The 18,290-nt window shown below is 39.4% G+C and overlaps 1 protein-coding gene across 1 annotated transcript in view; it reads right to left on the bottom strand.

Moving 5' to 3' along the window:
- dync2h1 (dynein cytoplasmic 2 heavy chain 1) overlaps positions 1–18,290 on the bottom strand; it is a 140,551-nt gene that overhangs the window by 70,398 nt on the left and 51,863 nt on the right. The window contains 12 exon segments of the mRNA XM_020619983.1: positions 3,555–3,644; positions 6,331–6,474; positions 7,595–7,729; positions 9,485–9,604; positions 10,204–10,367; positions 11,843–11,966; positions 12,322–12,420; positions 13,540–13,560; positions 13,920–14,029; positions 15,989–16,130; positions 17,040–17,166; positions 18,017–18,103. Coding sequence (XP_020475639.1) covers positions 3,555–3,644; positions 6,331–6,474; positions 7,595–7,729; positions 9,485–9,604; positions 10,204–10,367; positions 11,843–11,966; positions 12,322–12,420; positions 13,540–13,560; positions 13,920–14,029; positions 15,989–16,130; positions 17,040–17,166; positions 18,017–18,103 — 1,363 coding nt within the window.

Raw genomic sequence — 18,290 nt, forward strand, 5'->3', positions numbered from 1 at the left:
AATCTGTTTGAACTCCTCCCCTCTGGACGGCGTTACAGGTCACTGTGTGCCAAGACAACCAGGCACAAGGACAGTTTCTTCCCCCAGGCTGTCACTCTGATGAACACTTGACCCACGACAGTATGACTGGACAATAACCCTCAGTGCAACACCTGTAAATATACATTGTACAGACTATACAGATCCATACAGGTCTCTGTTTTTAAGTACTCACAATGAGCATTCTTTGTCTGTCTGCATTGTTTACTGCTTGTTAATACTGCTTATTTAGCTATATTACACAGCCTTATGCTGGTTTACTGTTTACTTGCCCCTTGCATGGGGATATGTACATGCGCATTGAGAGCCGATGTGCCAGAGTCAAATTCCTCGTGTGTCCTACACACCTGGCCAATAAAGCTGATTCTGATATTATCTCAATTCTATTTTATTCTATTCTGATTTAATGTTGTTTTATTGATTTTTTTTTTGTACTTGTACTTGTGAAGTACTTTGGTCAACATGCCGTTGTTTTAAAGTGCTATATAAGCAAACTATTTTGATTTGATATGCAAGAACTGACTTTACAAAAAAACTAAATAGGGGGAAAAAAATTCCACAATTTTTATTCAATTTAAAATGACTGTACACAAGAGAAAACTCAACCCCACTACTAGCACAAAGAAAAAACATATAAGATCACCTAGGAGGACAACAGGTTCTACATATATTTATCAACGCATTCCACAAAAACCTTACCAACTCTTTCTGGGTGTCACATAATATTACATTCTGCACTAACCAGCAGCTGTGGAGCCAGCATGAGCCACAGTGAGGCTAACCTTCAAGTTACATTTGGATGAGCCCTCTACACTATGTATCCTCTCCCTGACCCTCTCCACGGTTCATCCCTTTATCTGCTGTCTGGATGATTTACTCCAAGTTGCCAAGTTCCGCTTCGTTTACTGAAGTGACAGCAGATACAGGTGAACCGAAAGAGTCCAGCTACATGATATGACTGATCCAACAAAGAATGGCACAATGCCCTGGTTTTTCGTGTAGATCTGTGCATGTTTTTTGAGTGTGTGCATATATGTGTCAGAGAGAAATGAAGCAAACAGAGTGCAATGACAATAAAGGTCTGTGTGAGAGAGAGAGAGAGAGAGAGAGAGAGAGAGAGAGAGAGAGAGAGAGAGAGAGAGAGAGAGAGAGAGAGAGAGAGAGAGAGAGAGTGTGTGAGTGTGTGTGCGCGTGTGTGTGTGTGAACTGCTGTCATACTGACACGCTGACAGGACAGGAACCTCAGTAGACAGTGCAGCTTGGAATATGTCACGCTTCAGCACATCACTACATTTCAAACTACCGCACACACACACACAAGAGATGTATCAGGTGCTCTGTTACCCTCCTGAATGCTTCTACCTGCCACCCCACATACGGGCATACATAAAGACCAAGAGTGTGTACAAAGACATCCATATACCAGAAACACACACATATCTTGTTATTTTCCACTGTAGATGTTTTACTGTTTTACTTCTCTAAAAATATGATCTCCTCAGTTAACATCTCTCCAGTGTAAACCACTGTGTCAAAAAGAAAAACTTTCACATTGTTATTGCTGCATGTTCTCTATGGACTTTGAAATGGAAAGAACAGGAAAAACAGAAACTGCTAAAGTACTATACATGGTTGAGACATGGCAAAGCCTAGATACCACTGCGTCTGAAGTACTGGCAAAAAAGTTAGAAGTCTTGTCCATACTATAATGTTATTTATTCATTTATTTATTTCAGTAATGGTTTTATCTCAAATGAGATCAAACCAAACCAAAATTGTAAAAATGACACCTCTCAAAAAACACAGTATCTGTACCAGATATCTGATAAAAGTCAGCTAGTCAAACTCCAAATAATATCATGTGGACAAATCTAGTGAGGTTAAACATGGATGCCATTTCATTTTAATTTCAAATGAAAATATTCTCATTCAGATCACTGATTTATAGAAAATAAAACCTGCTCAAAACATAAAACATTCAGTGGAGTTCAAATACACTTAACATGTTTATAGCTACCCTCTAGAAAAAAAAGTGTTAAAAACAATCTTTGGGGGCATTAGGAGTTCAAGAATCAATATTTGGTAGAGCAATCCTGCTTCTTTGTCACAGCTTTGATGTATCTAGCCATATTTAATCAATGCGTTATTAAGGTGACTCCACTGTGTTCATGGTGGAATTTAAAAAATACAGCTTAGCCTAAATGCCAACCACCACCATAAAACTACAGATATTCCAAAACCTGGTGCAGTCTATTCCTTTTTTCTAAATATCTACATCATGGTGTTTTCTAATCTTGATTCCTGTTTGCTCCTTAATTATCCTGTTAATTTTGTTTTACACCTTTATCTTTCAATTGGATGCCTCCTCCTACCTCTCTCCTTTCCACCCTGGGATTATTGCTTTGGTGATGGGAAAGCACTGATGATGTAGTTCAGTGTTTCCTTTATGCTAATAATTGGGCTTCTGCTGTCTATATGTATTTATGTGCACGTGTATGTCTGTGTGCAAATGTTGGTAAAGAGCCAATAAACATGATCAGCGGTTTACGGCCAATCTAGCTCTTCCTGAAATGTCAATTACCGTACAGGCAACACACAGACATTTGTACAACGAGCTTTGTGAGGACACTCACTGTCTCAATGCTCAGACAGCCTTTTAAAAATATGTCAGAAGGTGAGAACCGGCCAAAAGGTTTTCACTCCCATTGTATAAAATGAAAACTGGTACTTACACCACTGGTCATACACGTACACAACCACACACACGACAGAGAACTCACATCTACCATTTATTGCCTGATCAATGCAATGACAGCTGTGCTGGTCAATATCTTACACTCCATTAGTGTGTTAATGACAGCGGGTCAGTTGTGTCAGTGTGGTAAATGTACGTGCTATCTAACTGTGCATTTGGTCCATATATTCAATAAGAATACGACTATGTGAGTACAGTACATTATAAAATTGCTTAGATGTCAGTAATTTTTTATGACTAGATCTTAATATTTGTTGATGGTACATATTTCAGTTTAGGCTATGCTACTAAACAGAAAATGATCAGTTAGGCCTAGTAAGATTTTAAAAAGTCAGTTTAACTTAATTCATACTGCTTTTGGTTTGCTGAGTCAGCGTTCTTCTCCAGTTACTTGAAGTCACTGATCTACTTATTCATAACATTAGGTAGCTTGGCAAAGGGATGTTTCTGTGGCCGAGCATAAAAAAAAACAACTCAGTCAATACATTTACTTGGCTGAGTGATGTTTTTATGGCAGATTTTTGGTTATTATATTAACTTAGCAAGGAGTTACAGGGCAGAAATAAAACTTCTTGGGAGCTAGTTAAAAATTCAAAACAAATAGACCCTGTTTTGCAATGCAAACCTCATCTAATGGCTCTAACATCAAGCAGATGCCATCGCAATCCACTTATCACCTATACAGATCATCAGAGACACGACAGAAATGTTTATAGAGATGCTCAAAACCAAATTTGCTGTATTTCTGTGTGAGTACTACCTTAAACAGTGACCGGCAGACATACTCATACACCATGTTCTTCAAACAGGTCTCCAAAGCAGCAATCCTGGCTTCAGTATTCTCAGCTTCCTAAAATGCACACACATACACACACAGTTAGTGAGGCGAATGATATACTGGTTGTAAGGGATATCCTACTGCTAAAGAAATTCAAATGGTTTATTTATCAGCCTTCGCTAATATGAAACAGTATGTGTGTCTGAGTATTTGTGCATTTTATTCTAGATACATTTGTGAGAATAGAATTAAAATATGAGCAGTAACATTTTTATTACAAAGTGTCCTGCTTTCTGTCACATCAGGGTAATTTGACAACAACAGACACACACACACACACAGTTGACTTGCACCCCTTTTCTTCTTTTTCACAGACTTTCATACTTTTTCTCTCTGACACACAAATTCCCCAGTGAGATTAGACTTGAAGCACCAAAGTATTGGCAAATATTTGTGTTGTTAGTGTTGCTTTTGTAGCATCTTTAAGGCTGGAGTGGGACAGCAGTATAACTGTCAAAGAATGTGTATACAATATTTAATAGAGAACTCCCTTGGATACACAAGGCAAGATAGGAACAGGAAGAAAATCTAATAGAAAAAGTGGAACAAGTGAATTAGAGCATAAGACACAGAAAATACAAGGGAGAGAAAAACAGAAATTCCAGATGGACTTCTCTTTTCTTTATTGTCTATTCCTTGTTCAGCATGTGTGTCCTACTGTTTATCCTGCTTGAATCTTTGTTTGAGGTTTTCAGCAAGTATCTACTTGATGTAAAATCCTGTGTTTTGTGAGTACAAATTAGCACTTTGTGTATGTATATGTGTGTAGGTAAATAAGAGCGCTATTCAGTGTGTTATGTCAGACATGAGAGGTTAAAATCCTCTTCCAGATCTCAGGAACCATCTGCGGCTCATGGCAAATTAAACTTGCTCATTCAATACAACAACCAACCAAAAGACACAAAGGGAGAGAAAGTCCATGAATCAATGCAGTATTATGAATGTGTCCACAAGCCTACATATAACACACTAACAGTGGTGACCAGGTGTTGCCTGGTGACATTCTTGGATGGCAGCACTGGTTCTAAAAACCCTCCTAGGATTTGGGGAATTAGGGCTAAATCTCTCAACCCAGTGCCTGTGTGCCTGAGTGAATGCGTGTGTACTCTCTGGTTATCAGACAGTGTTAGGGCTCAGATGGAAAACAGCCGTGTGATATGGGGCCTATGATGCTCTCCAGCTGCACAGGTCAGATTGAGATAAACTCACTGAGGAAAACAAAATGAGCTGAAATAAATCAACCTGACATCAACTGAAAAAAAAAAAAAAATCATCTAAACATCTAAATCTGAATGAAGTAATGAAGTATTAAGTTCAGGTCATTGAAAATAAATGGCACTGAACTAAATATTATCAGTTATTAGCCTTTAGCTTTGCTGTCATGCAATTTTTTTCCTCCTGGACAAAGCAGCATGGTGGAGCGGTGGTTAGCCCTGTCACCTCACAGCAAGAAGGTTTGAGCCCGGGCCGACTCGATGCCTTTCTGTGTGGAGTTTGTACGTTCTCCCTGTGCCTGCGTGGGTTCTCTTTGGGTACTCCGGCTTCCTCCCACAGCCCAAAGACATGCAGCTGACTCTAAATTGCCCGTAGGAGTGAGTATGAGTGTGTGTGGTTGTCTGTCTCTAAGTGTCAGCCTTGTGATAGACTGGTGGCCTGGCCAGGCTGTACCGCGCCTCCAGCACCAGTGTCAGCTGGGAGTGGATTCAGCCCCCCACGACCCTGTTCAGGATAACAGGTAAAGATAATGGATCGGTGGACAAAGCCAAGCTGTTTCTAGCCTTTGTGTTAAGATAAGCTAACCAACTACATTCTGCTTATATTTAACAGACAAATATTAAAGTGGTATTATTTTTCACCCCTACTCTAACTCTCTGCCAGATACTGATAAGAGTATTTCCTAAAATCTCAAAATAATCCCTTAAGCTACACTAATTTTATCCATGCAGGTACCATTGTCCATTTCCACAACTGTGTTAATATTCCCTATTAAATATCACCGCAACTTCTCCCTAGTGCTACAAAGAAAGCAGTGATGGTGGAAAAACTGTTTTCCACAAAACTCTGTTGCGCTGTCTACTTGGCAGTGTTTGCTCATGAGTTAACATGCAGGCATAACCTCAGGAGTGAGGTCAAACTCATAAGCTGTGACAATGTATTTCATCATACATTCAAACAGAAGCATAGGTTACATTTAAAGCAGATGTTAGGAGATGACAGGACTGTCACTTTTTATTTGATTTTCAAACATTCATTCGAATGCGGTAAAAATAAACAAATAATCAAAATGTAATAACTTGTTTCAATCCAACTGTGCAGCATGTCATGACATGCTGAGGGTTGGGGAAGGGGGCCAGGGCGATTCATTTGAATGAATTACATGTCAGTTTGAAACATGATTTTCAGGCAGTTTCCTATAAATTGTATATTAGCAGACTTGTCTTTCACAATTAGCAAAACCCAGAACCCACGAGCATCTTGTAATGCTGTGAACCATGTAAACTATGATTTCACCCAAGCTTTATGTTGTGTGGGTGTGTGATGTCAAGTTGTGTTACTGTTGAATGACTTTTTTAATGTATCTAGTTGTTTTCAAGTTGTATTGATTTTGGTTTCAGTTCAAGAGCATGTTATAGGAAAATATTTGCAAGTTATACAAGTTAAAACCGTGCTAGATGAAAATGGAAGTGCTATAAGTCACCTTCTTGGCCTGAAGAGCTCTTTGGAAGAGGCGCAGAAAAGAAGCAAGGCTGAAGCGGTACATGTTGTTGATCTTTGACAGGTCTGTGATGACAAAATACATCTTGCTTGCACTCTCTGCAAGTGGCAAGTAGGCATCTCGCTCCTGAAATAAAAACAAGGAGAAAGAGAAAAGGAAAGGACATAGAGAAAGCCAAAGAGGGAAAAAACAAACAAAAAGCGGCAGAAAGAGAACCACAGGTGTTTTAGAAAATCACACAAAAATACAACACATGTATGGATGGCAGGGAAAGGGATTTACATATAGACAGATAAGCAAATAGGTGGAACAGAAAATGTTTTTTTCAATCATAATGGATGGAAAAAAGAGAAATGAGGTCAGACAGCATGAGATATGATAAGAGAAAAACAGAGGTGCATAAGTAAGAAAAGTATTCTACCTTAGCACCATAGTTTAAATTGTCAAAAAAAACTTACCAAATCTAAAAACAGCTTTTGCAAAAGAAAAAAAAGTCTAATAAGCTGTATGAAGTAAAAAATAAATGCCATTTTAAATTATTATCCACTAGCTTGGCTTTCCAGGATTGTCTGGCACTGATTACAGAATGTTTGTGTGTCTCAATTTGTACCCATTAGCTTGTGAACTTACCACACATACAAAACGAGAGGTCACCATGTAGCTGGTCAATAAGACTGATACAACTATTACTTTTTATTTTTTCATAGCCAATATAGCTTATCAGTGTGTGCGTGTGTGTGTGTGTGTGTGTGAGACACTGACATATATACAACAGCAATGGATGGCATCACGACTTCCCTCCACTATGCAAAAGTGAAGCCAAAATATCATGAATATGTTAGCTGCCATCTTGCTTTTTTGCAACCAGATTCTGTGTAGTAGCATTGGACCCCTAATCAAATCTGTCAAATCAACCAAAAACACCTCTTTATATATCATTAAAAGACTACTTATACACACATCAGTGTGGTAATATATAACAAAAAAAAACCACAGAAGTGATATCTGGGTAAAATCTATTTGATTTATGACCTGAGTTTTAATTTTGGCTCATGTCGCCTTCCACTAACATGGAGGAGGTGGGATTTATGACCTGCAACCTGCCACCAGGGGACAATTGCATCTTCGTGGCTTCGCTTCTCAGGGCTGTCATGGCGTCCATATTTTCTGTAGTCAGTGGTGTGTGTGTGTGTGTGTGTGTGTGTGTGTGTGTGTGTGTGTGTGTGTGTGTGTCTAAAGTACAGACCTGGTCCAAAGATGCTTGCAGCCTGTGTGACTCCAGCAGTGACTCCTGGATCAGGGCACTGCTTGCCTTGGCCTGGTTCAGACTGTCTATCAGCTCCCTGTTCTCCAGAATGTTACCCTGTGCTGTAGCCAAGGTCTACCACAGGAAAAGGACAAACAAAAAAATTAAAAGCACAACAGTGTAACATATGAGTGTTAAAGAAGGAGGGGCGGGGAGTCCACAGAGGGTATGGTGTCATGTATCTGTCATTTGGCTAAAGTCTGTCATGTGATAAAAGTTGCAGAAGCAAGAGCTGTCATCTTAAAACAGCTGATTTGAGGCACTTTTTAAATTTTGTTTTTATACTTTCAGTGAGTGTTGTGACTTGTCCACTTCATCCCGTGGAATCTATTTTTGAAATGAACTGATAAAATTTATTCAAAATAGATGAGAAAGCAGTGGGGCATAGAAAGTTGAATATGCCCCTACAATTCCTAAATAATTACATGTCTAGTAGCACTGAAGCACTGACATCCTGCTCTTGGCACTATCTGTAAGTGTGTGCATGTGTGTGTGTGTGTGTGTGCACGTTGAAATTTCCCTTAGACTGTGTGTACACAAAAAAGATTAGGTTGAGCGCCTGTGTCACAATGTCCACAGTGTGCGTGTGTATGTGTATGATTGTGAAAGTACATGCATTAAGCTCTGTGCTGTATATTTTTGCCTTGATGTACAAAATGTGCCATTAAAATATTTGGACAGTAACAATTTGTTTGGTGTTTTGGATGCATGTTCACAATACATTATACAGGCTAATACCTGTATACTGTACAAGCATTTTTTAAGAGGTTTAAAGTGCATGAATAAGTGAACAGATTCAATTCAAATCCAAAAACCTACAGAAGATGTATCAGAATATTTTCAGGGAGACAATTTTGCTATGACCATGTTTGCTATCTGTTCTGCAGGTACAAAAGAGATGCTTAAACTACTATTTGGATATGCAATAACATAACCTAAAATTAAAGCTGACAGACCCTTCTTGAGTCTATAAAGATGAACATTACATGCGCATAATCATAGTGGGAGCTAGCAACAAGAAGGTCTGAAGTGCAGAGACAACCAAGCATTCTAAACTGGCATGTCTAATGGTTTTATATATGTATAGAACCAAATTGAAGCTCCTCCTGAAACACTCTACCACAATCGCCCACGTCTTTGCACAGTCCATGAAGTCTGGTCTCCTGTCTGTGTCAGAGTGCAGCACATGCTGGGACTCACCGCTACTCTGCCACTTAATGGCTATGGTTATGGTCAGATGATCGGTTAGACAAACTTGGGCAATAAGTGTCGCACTGTGTCTACACCAGAGGAGTTTCAGCCACATTTTTGAGACACGCGTGTAACCGATACACTCCTATTTTATTCATTTCAGCTGACTACACTGCCCATTTTTTGGGTTCGCATATCACTCACACTTTACATGTGTACTGTAACCGCAACCTAAAGCTTATTTTTACACTTTGTTCAGAAAGCCAGTCAGAGGCAGAGTAAGGGTGGGTCTTCACAGAATACTGGTGTGAGGTTGTGTGTCCGTATGTCTCTCAAACTCAAGCACATAAGCAGGGTATCCATAGTAGAGACACTCAGGATACAGTTTTATTACATGACCATTTTGCTACAAATATTTCCCTGCCACTGTGGCTGGTAGTGTTCTGAGACTGACTCTCCAAATGAAAAATCTACCTGCATTTGGCACCTGGCGGGTGTTAATTTCAGACCCTGCTTATGTGGATACAATTAGTATTGTAATATATTTGTATACAGAACAATGCCGCAGCACCAGACTTTTTTTAATTCAACATGATCTACTTTGTTCTCACAGTATTTGCTGTATGTTTGCAAGTGTACCTCCAACAATGATTCTTCCAACTGAGCAAGTTGTATTTTCTTGTCTTCCTCTTGTTGTAGTAGTCTTGTTTTCTCTGACTCCAATTCTGGCTTTTCCTGCTGGATGGTTAAGGCTAGTAGCTAAGGCACAGACATGCAAACACAAAACAAATGCACAAGTGGACATACTGTACAATATGACTACAGAAATAATTACATAGTATGACATTAACATACAATACCTACTCTATAAATGCATTTAATAAAACCATTTGTTCCACATGTATTTTGCTCAAGCATCAAGCACTAAACCGAGTCCGAAGCTAGGGTCACAATAAGAAGAGACCAGAGCTTTAAATTTATTATACTTTATTAATCCTCATTGGGAATTTTCTTACTGATAGCGGCCATTTGCTGCTTGGCCACCAGGGACAAATAGGGGTACAATGTCTCAACCAAACACTTCAACATGTGGCGACCGGGAATCTAACCGCCAGCCTTTTCAATTGGGAAATGACCACTCCAGCTGAGCCACAGCTGCCCACTAAACTATTCATTGTTGTAGTCCAATTCGAGTCCGACTCAGACTCAAGCACTAGCTGCATTCAGACTTGGAAGATGGAGACAAGAACTCGCACTTCTTTTTTTGTAATAGGACAATGGGTTTAGTTACTCAACTACAACACCAGTGCTATTATAGTAGATTGTAAATGTGTTTGAGTGAGTGTTACGTTGGCTACCTGTCCTCGCAAACCTGCCCTGGTGGTAGTGAAGTTGACTTCCGTAACCACGGAAACAGCATCAGGAGGGATGAAAGGGGTGGGATTCCGTGTTGCCAGGAAGAGACGGAAGTCCTCGTTGTAATCAATAACCTTGTCTCCTATCTGAACCACATATCTAGGACCTGTGTGCGTGTGTGTTGACAGAAAGAGAGTCTCTGTTAACAACATATACTGTATCATACAGGCTCATAACTTCTGTCTTCACTTGTTTCGCTACACCCTGTCTTCTAGAAGTCTGCAATGCAGTACAGTACTAACACAGTACTGCCATGCCTGTGTCTTACTTATTTTTTCCATCTGGTTTAACACCACTTTTAAGTGGATATCACACTTTCTCTACTCCTGGTTTTTCCAGCTTCAAATAGACAACCACTCTCCCTGGATGACTCAGAGCCTAATGAATCACCCTCATTTTCATAGATAGGTTTTCAATTTGATTGGTATGCAATTATCTAAACCAAGAAACTAAAATGTCACAGGTTATGCCAGAAGCATCAAAAACAGCTATGCATAAACTGCTGCATATTTTTGAGATATATTTTTATATTTATTAGAGAATTTTAAGTGGCAAGCAATTTCAAGTATTTGTCCATTAAAACAGAATGAACATAGCAATACAGAGCACATACGCAAGCTGATTTTAAATAGGGCATTAATTTCCAATAGCTGCAAACTATTTCAGCAGTTAAATTCTTTTCTGTGGCACAAACAACAGCCCTTTCTGAGAACCTTGGATTAGCAAGGTTTGAATGTTGCGCATGCAATTGCCATTACATTTTAAAAAGTCCGTGGAAATGCTATAGTGTTTGATGACTTTCAGTTTTGATAATTCATACATACATAAATAATGCAGAGCCACGGGTTTCCAATAATGGAATTAATTATAACCTGTCATGAAACGTTTGATGGGTCTATGTACTGTATGAACTGTACATGTGTTTCATTAGCACAAACTTTCAGACAACGGTATTTGACAGTACTAGGGTGTAAAATAATGGAAATAATAATGCGAAATGACACAAAAATAATTATTTCATATATATCAAAGAGCTGTTTTTAATCACAGCACTGATGGTGTGGCAGACCTGATTTCTTCTTTGATTATCTTTATTTGTACAACCTCTCCTTCGCTCACGCTGTTCTTTTCCGACTCATGCTCCCCAACAGCAGGCGCATTACTTCTTGAAAAACGTCATAAGTAACTTGGTTCACTGTACAGTTTGTCATCCGTTTCTATAGAGATTCTGTATATAAACTATCTTAATGTTTCACATATTGTTGACATAATCTCAATGTTCTTCATGGCGCAGTAACCAATGCATAGGGTCAGGATTGGTTAAGTAAACTAGGTCAGAAAACAACGAGAAGGATAATGGCTTGCGCTAGTTAACATCATGATTATGAGATTGCAGCAATATCTCTCAAAACAGGTATTCACTACAGTGTCTAGCCACCAGACAGAGGTGAGGAAGCAACTACTACTTAGAACCCTATAAATTATGGTGAAAAGAGTTGTGTTCACTGAAGAAATAACTGTTCTTCCCACCACCACTTTGGATGAAGGTGGTGTTTGTGCTTGTGAAGTGTGTGTGCATACCCTGAGCTATGAGGTCTCTCCTCAGCAGCGGATAGAGGACAGGTTCAACTCCATCCATCTCTTGAATGATGAGGGTTTTTCCAAATCGGACTGCCAGCTCCAGGGATGTCATGAAGTTACCATCCTGTAAAAAGCCGACACAGACACACAGTTGTAATAATACCTTGAATACATAATGACACAAATTTTTCCAATTACTATGTAGTAGTTAGAGGCTAATGAGTTAATAAAATCACATTATTTCTTAAAATCATTAACTGGATGCAGATCAAGGAGAACAGTAAAAGCGAAGTCAAGGACATCTATCAAAACCCTTCAAATAAATGTTTGACGTGTATTGCTTTACAAGTAAAGGTTATCCACTGATAAAGTAGGCTTAGGATGGATTGACTTGAGCAGATTAACAGCATGCATGTGTGTGAAAATGCAACAGAATAGTCAATTAACTCCAATGTGTGGGAGATGGTGTGTTTGCTTACCTGTTGGTTGATAACCTCTAGTCTGTGCTGCTTCAGATGAGTGCACAGCCACTCTGTGGCTCGGGATGATGGGTCGATTAGGAACGGACAGGCGACACTCTGAGTGTATAACAGTGATCAAGAACTGTGGTTCAGGTTAAGTGTATTTGGGATCATTTCATAAAAAATTTAATTAAAAAAAAAAAAAAGTTTGGCTACAAAGGAGGAGGAGGTGTGGGTGTATGTATGTGCATGTAGTTCAGTCGTCTTCCCACTCAAGCTTTTTGACCAGCGTCATTCCTATGCCAAGCAAAGGAATGAAATCTTCTACCTTCCTTTCATCCTGTGTTATTTCACGGTCTCTTGCTCAAGAATTCTCTTTCTCAAACCTGTTTCTTTCTCTGTTTACCTTTCCTTACTCAGCGCACTGACAGGAGTAACCCTGGTGTCTTCATTTTTGTTTCCAGTGTGTGTGTGTGTGTGTGTAATTGTATGGCTAGCATTGTGAGAACCGTTTCAGCTCTACACCATGGGACTAAGGACATTTTGGGAACGTGGGGACATTTTGGATGGTCCTCACTTTCTCACACAACTTTAAAGGGCTGTTCGAAGGTTAAGACTTGGTTTTAAGGATCAGGTTACAATTACATTTAGGGTAGGTGTTAGTGGAAGGGCTGGGGTTAGACATTTAGCTGTGATGGTTAATATGAGTGTAAAGGACAATGGAATTTATTATGAGAATGAGTGTCCTCACAAAAATAGCCATACAAATGTGTGTGTGGGCATTTGTGTGTGATGGACATCTACACATTTATCCAATCCACTCCTTTAATAGTCTACTATAAGTTAAAGATATTCTGTACATTTACTACTATTACTAATGTGATATTCCAGTATGCTGCCATTTCATTCATCTTTAGTCTTTGTAGACCTGTACACAAGAGGATGAAAGACTGAGATGACTCCAAAAAAATAAGTGAAAAAGTGAGTTCAGACATCCAAAAGCCAGCCACCAGGTCAACATGGCTGTGTGTGTGTGTTTACTGTATGTGAATGTGAATGTGAATGTACAGTCATATCCTTGGTCCAATGTTCATTGCATTTTAATGTTTGAGTGTATATGACAATGAACACCTAACTTATAACAGAGAGACACACACACACAGACAATGAAAGAAACAGTGAAGCGACACTAAAGAAGGTGTGGACTATAAGCATGAATGTGGAGCAACTTCTTACCCGTAACTTGAGTGCACTGATCTGAACGCAGCAATGGTAAAAACAAGACAGACACACACGCACAACACAAGCAAATGGAATACAGACACAGTACAGTATGATTATTACTATGGAGGCTGGTTGTAACAAGCTGTATTAATATTGTACTCTGTCGTAGATAGTGCATACAACACATAAAACAAAGATGTATTGTAATAACTTCAGTCTCACAAAAAGTAAAAGAACATGGCAAGGAAAGAGATGAAAAATGTTGATTAAATTGCTCTAATAACACAGATCCTTCTGTGTCATGTTATTAACACAGATTTGAAGCTAAGGGAATTAAAAACTAAAGTAGAGTGATTAATAAGGATTGACAGATAGGAAAACAGATGTCTGACCTGTAGTATGACCAGTGCATTCTCCATGGAGAGGTCATCAGATGGCAGCCCTTGACTCTTCCAGATCAACTGCTCACTCTCCGAGCACAGGAATGAACGCAGGTCAAACTCTGATACAAACAAACACAACACAAATATAAACACATACACAAATACACAAGCTCTACCTTGAAGAAGAGATCTCTCAATGGGACAGCCTGGTGAAATAAAGGTTAAATAAAAAAATTTTTTAAATTAAACATGCTTATTTGTTGCTTTTAGAGGTGCATAGTGAAACAACATAGTGAGTGTAGCTCAGGAGGTAGAGTGGTTGTATCTCAAGTGGAAGGTCAGGGGTTTGATTCCTGTTCTCTCCAGTCCACATGTCGAAGTATCCATGGGCAAGACAGTGAACCCCAAGTTGCACCCAGTGGCGGGAAACAGTCCTGCCTCACAGGGACAGCGCCACCATTGGTGTGTGAGTGAGTGAGTGAGTGAGTGAGGGAGTGAGTGAGTGAGTGTGTGTGTGTGTGTGTGTGTGTGTGTGTGTGTGTGAGTGAGTGAGTGAGTGAGTGAGTGAGTGTGTGAGTGAAAGTAGGTGCCACAGATGGCCAACATACTTGACCAGTAAGTAAAAGTTATTATTATCATCATCAAAAGAGTGTTGGTAATGTTAACCAAACCTCATAAACTGCAGTTACTGGACACTCCAACAGCCATTTGACAAGTCCCAGTTTAACAACAGCATCTACATCACATGACACTTTTAAGTGGGGTCACTAAGTGATCTTGACAACTTGCAGAGAAGCAGTGAAATGGACTCAGGGGTTTAGAAATGACAGTGGATCAGCTGTTTGGGATTCATATGCACATCTGAAGCCCCTCTGGGAAAGGGAATGTTTATATGGTCTGAGCTATTAATAAGGCAACATTTCGTGCTGAAAGAGACTTTGCACAGATTATACAGGCTCACTGGGGTGGATGGATTATTAATATCAGAATAGAAGAGCTGATAAATTAGGGTGATTAAGCTTGGTATAAAAATTATTACAGTTTGTATTTTTTATGTGAGTGAGGAGGAGAAGAAGACATCAAATTACACTAGGGCCAAGCCACATAAAGGTGAGATTTGCACTTTACTGGGGGTGTTTTGCAAATGTTTCAAGAGAAAATACTTTCGGGTGGCTACTAAGTGGCTGGTCCTGGTCCAGGTTCCTGGGGCAGCACCTCAGGTCAGGGGCCAGGGGGTGAAGCCCCCAGAAACTCCTTTCCATCAATTCTAGTTGAATTTTTGGCCCTAGCTGAGAGCTGAAATAGTGTTTTTATTTTGTCTACTTAATGATTTTAAAACTCTCCCACCTTATTAATGCTTAAAATACTGGCAAGTTCTCATTACAAATTCTAACATGAACAATATCTTTTTTAAGCATAGTGAACACATTTTATTTGATTTAAAAAAGATTGATATAATAAAATCCACATAACACAATAAGAGCCTTTTTACTTGTGTCGGTTTTGTTGAATAATGTGAATATATTTAACAGTTGCTTTTGTTGAAAATGTTGTTAATTTCAATAAAATAAGGTTGTCTTCCATTAGCTAAGATATTATCTGTGGCATATGACCACTTTTTATCATTGGATGGATGTTGTAAACGTCTTACCTGAATGGATTTAAACTGTGCAGTAGACATGTTAACATTTCACCGCTAATACAGATTCGAGGATAGTTATGCATGGGGGAATCAATGTCAAGCACTCAGGAACTCAGACACAAAGCAGCTGTTGGTTTGGTGTCCTTGCAAATTATCGCTCTCTATCTTTCAGGTATACAGTGACCCCGCCCTCCAGTTAAAAGTTAAGACATAACATCACTTGGAGCAATTACTAGACTGATACTGATCAAGTAATTTTACGCTCTTGCTGAGTTTTTATTCAGCAGTGATATTGAGTAGACCCAGGACTGTTGTATACACTGTGTAGCATATGCATTGTGCCGTGTGTGTGTGGGTAGTAGTGCGTTTGCAGGCTGTTTAACACATGAGATGGCATATGCTGGTGCTCGTGTGTTAGCCTAAATAGTATATTTACTCTGTAGTCCAGACTGAGCCATCCATGTCTCCAGACAGTGTCTTCTGTGGTCCTCAGGAGTCGCAGACAGATAGGTGATGAAGGCTGCAGCAAGCACAGCCCTCATAGGGAGTGTATCCAACTCATTCTTTATCTCAGACATCTGATTGAAAGAGACAGCAATAGAAGGAAAAAAACACAGACAAGACAGAGGAGGGGGAAGGAGGACAGCGAGACAAATAGGTGATTATAGTGAAAAATGTATTAGTAGAGAAAGGAAAAAGGAAGAGGGGAGGAATCAGAGGGAAGACCATAAGGAGATGCAGGGATGGGAGAAGGGAAAGGCAGAGGAAAATAGAGAAAGTTAAGTAACTTGAACCATGTGGACATAACATGCAACTCCCTCCTCATCTAAATCATTAACCTAAACCCAGCTCCTAACCACAGACAATCCAAACATGTCTACACTGGTTCTGACATCATGAAAAGTAACCAAACGCAGGAACATGTTCACAAATTTGCACAATATTAACTAAAGTGACATTACTGCTGTGATTCCTAAGTTGATCAGGATTCCTTTAAGGCAATCTATTTCCATGTCAGGGGATTAGAACTCTACAACCATGCTGGTGAATAACTATGCATCAGGCTTCATTATCAAGTTTCTTCTTTCCTTTGAAACACTGAAATGTAGTGTGCAAACAAGTTAGGGATGAAATGTGTGCATGTATGTATGTGTTAGTATGGAAATATGTGAGCAGAAAGGAAAATGGCTCTGTGGCACGGTCCTTAAGGGAGGTAGTGAGTTTGAGGGTGGGTGTGCAAGTGTGTGTCAAAAAAGAGATTGAGTGTTTTAATTAAAGTGCAGACAGATGCTGTGGAGAGGAATAAAAACAGCCAGAAGGGACCCGAGATGACTGGCTTTGTCCCCTTGACACATACACACAACCACACTCACAGATACACACACCTCCTGTTGCTCTTACAAGGTAAACAACCACCTTACTGAATAAGTGTATAACCTCCCACACCAGTATACTGTATATATCAGCACACCCATACATCAAACTACCTGTGTGTTCCACCGTGTGTGTTCTCCATCCAGTTGTGATATGAGCTGCTGGGCAGCAGTAATTGTGTCCTGGGCTTTTGTCACTTCAGCCTCCAACTTAGTTGCCTCAGCTGTATGACACTGAAACCTAGAGAAAGGGTGAGGCAGAAGAAAAGAGCTCATTAAACAGAAGAATGCATTTTATATAGGGTTAGAGGAGGTTAGACTAGCATTCTGATATTTGTTTAATATGCCTCATGTAGATTTATACAGTATAGGTGGTAAATGTAACATAAGATCTATGAGGAATTAGCCATGGGAAGCGCCATCGATTCTTTTGAAAGCAGAATCCATATGTATGGCAGAGATCGTGACAAAGTAGAAGTACAGTGAGAGGAGCAAAGAGGAGAGGATTCGGGCTCAGTCACACTTGAAGTGTGAAGATCACCTTTGCTGAGAAACAGTGATAATAAACAGAGAAACTGGCCAATGTCCAGTCACTTTAAAAAGAGCAGGAACGACCTGCCCTTAAGGAAGTATCGATTGTTTCTGTCCTTGTTTATGCAACTGCATGGTGAGCAAAAGCAAGCAGCAGAGAGAGGAGGGTTGCTGCATGGCTGGCAGTGACTGAAAGGGCAGGAACCAAGGGTAAAACCAGTATTTCATTAAAAAGTCATCATTACTTTCTTGGGAAATGCTATTGTTAGCGTGCTAGCTGAGTTACCTCCAGCAGCTTACTGTACTATTCTAACCCAACCTGCATCTACACTTGTTTTTTGTTGCTGTCATTGTGTTTGGTTTTGTTTCTACTTTAGTATTTCAGAGGTCAGAACTAATCATAAGGGAATAATGGTCACCATGAAGAATTCTGCTTTATTGCAAACATGCTAAAAGATCATTTTGAATTTATGATGATATAATAACCTTAAGATTTTCATCACTGGTGAAATACGTTAAAAATAGAAAGCGGAAGACTAAAAATTTGGGAACAGACATACTTCTCTTTCAGCTCTTTGACTTTGGCTCCAACAGAGTTGAGCTGGTCCTCCAGCTTATTCTTCCTACTCTCTGTTTTCCTCAGGTTTCTGGATACACACACACAAAAAAAAGATGGGTATATCTTATTTGTCTATGTTTGTCATGAAGAGTGTGCCTATGTGTATTTTTTATGTGTAAGTATACTGTTAGGTTAGGAGCTGTTAGGTTAAGACCGAGACCACAGGCTCATTGATAAGCATTGCATCTTTATTACTTATTTTAAAAATATATTAT

This window comes from Monopterus albus, unplaced genomic scaffold (genome assembly GCF_001952655.1).
Source record: "Monopterus albus unplaced genomic scaffold, M_albus_1.0 scaffold229.1, whole genome shotgun sequence".
In the NCBI taxonomy this organism is placed as follows: domain Eukaryota; kingdom Metazoa; phylum Chordata; class Actinopteri; order Synbranchiformes; family Synbranchidae; genus Monopterus; species Monopterus albus.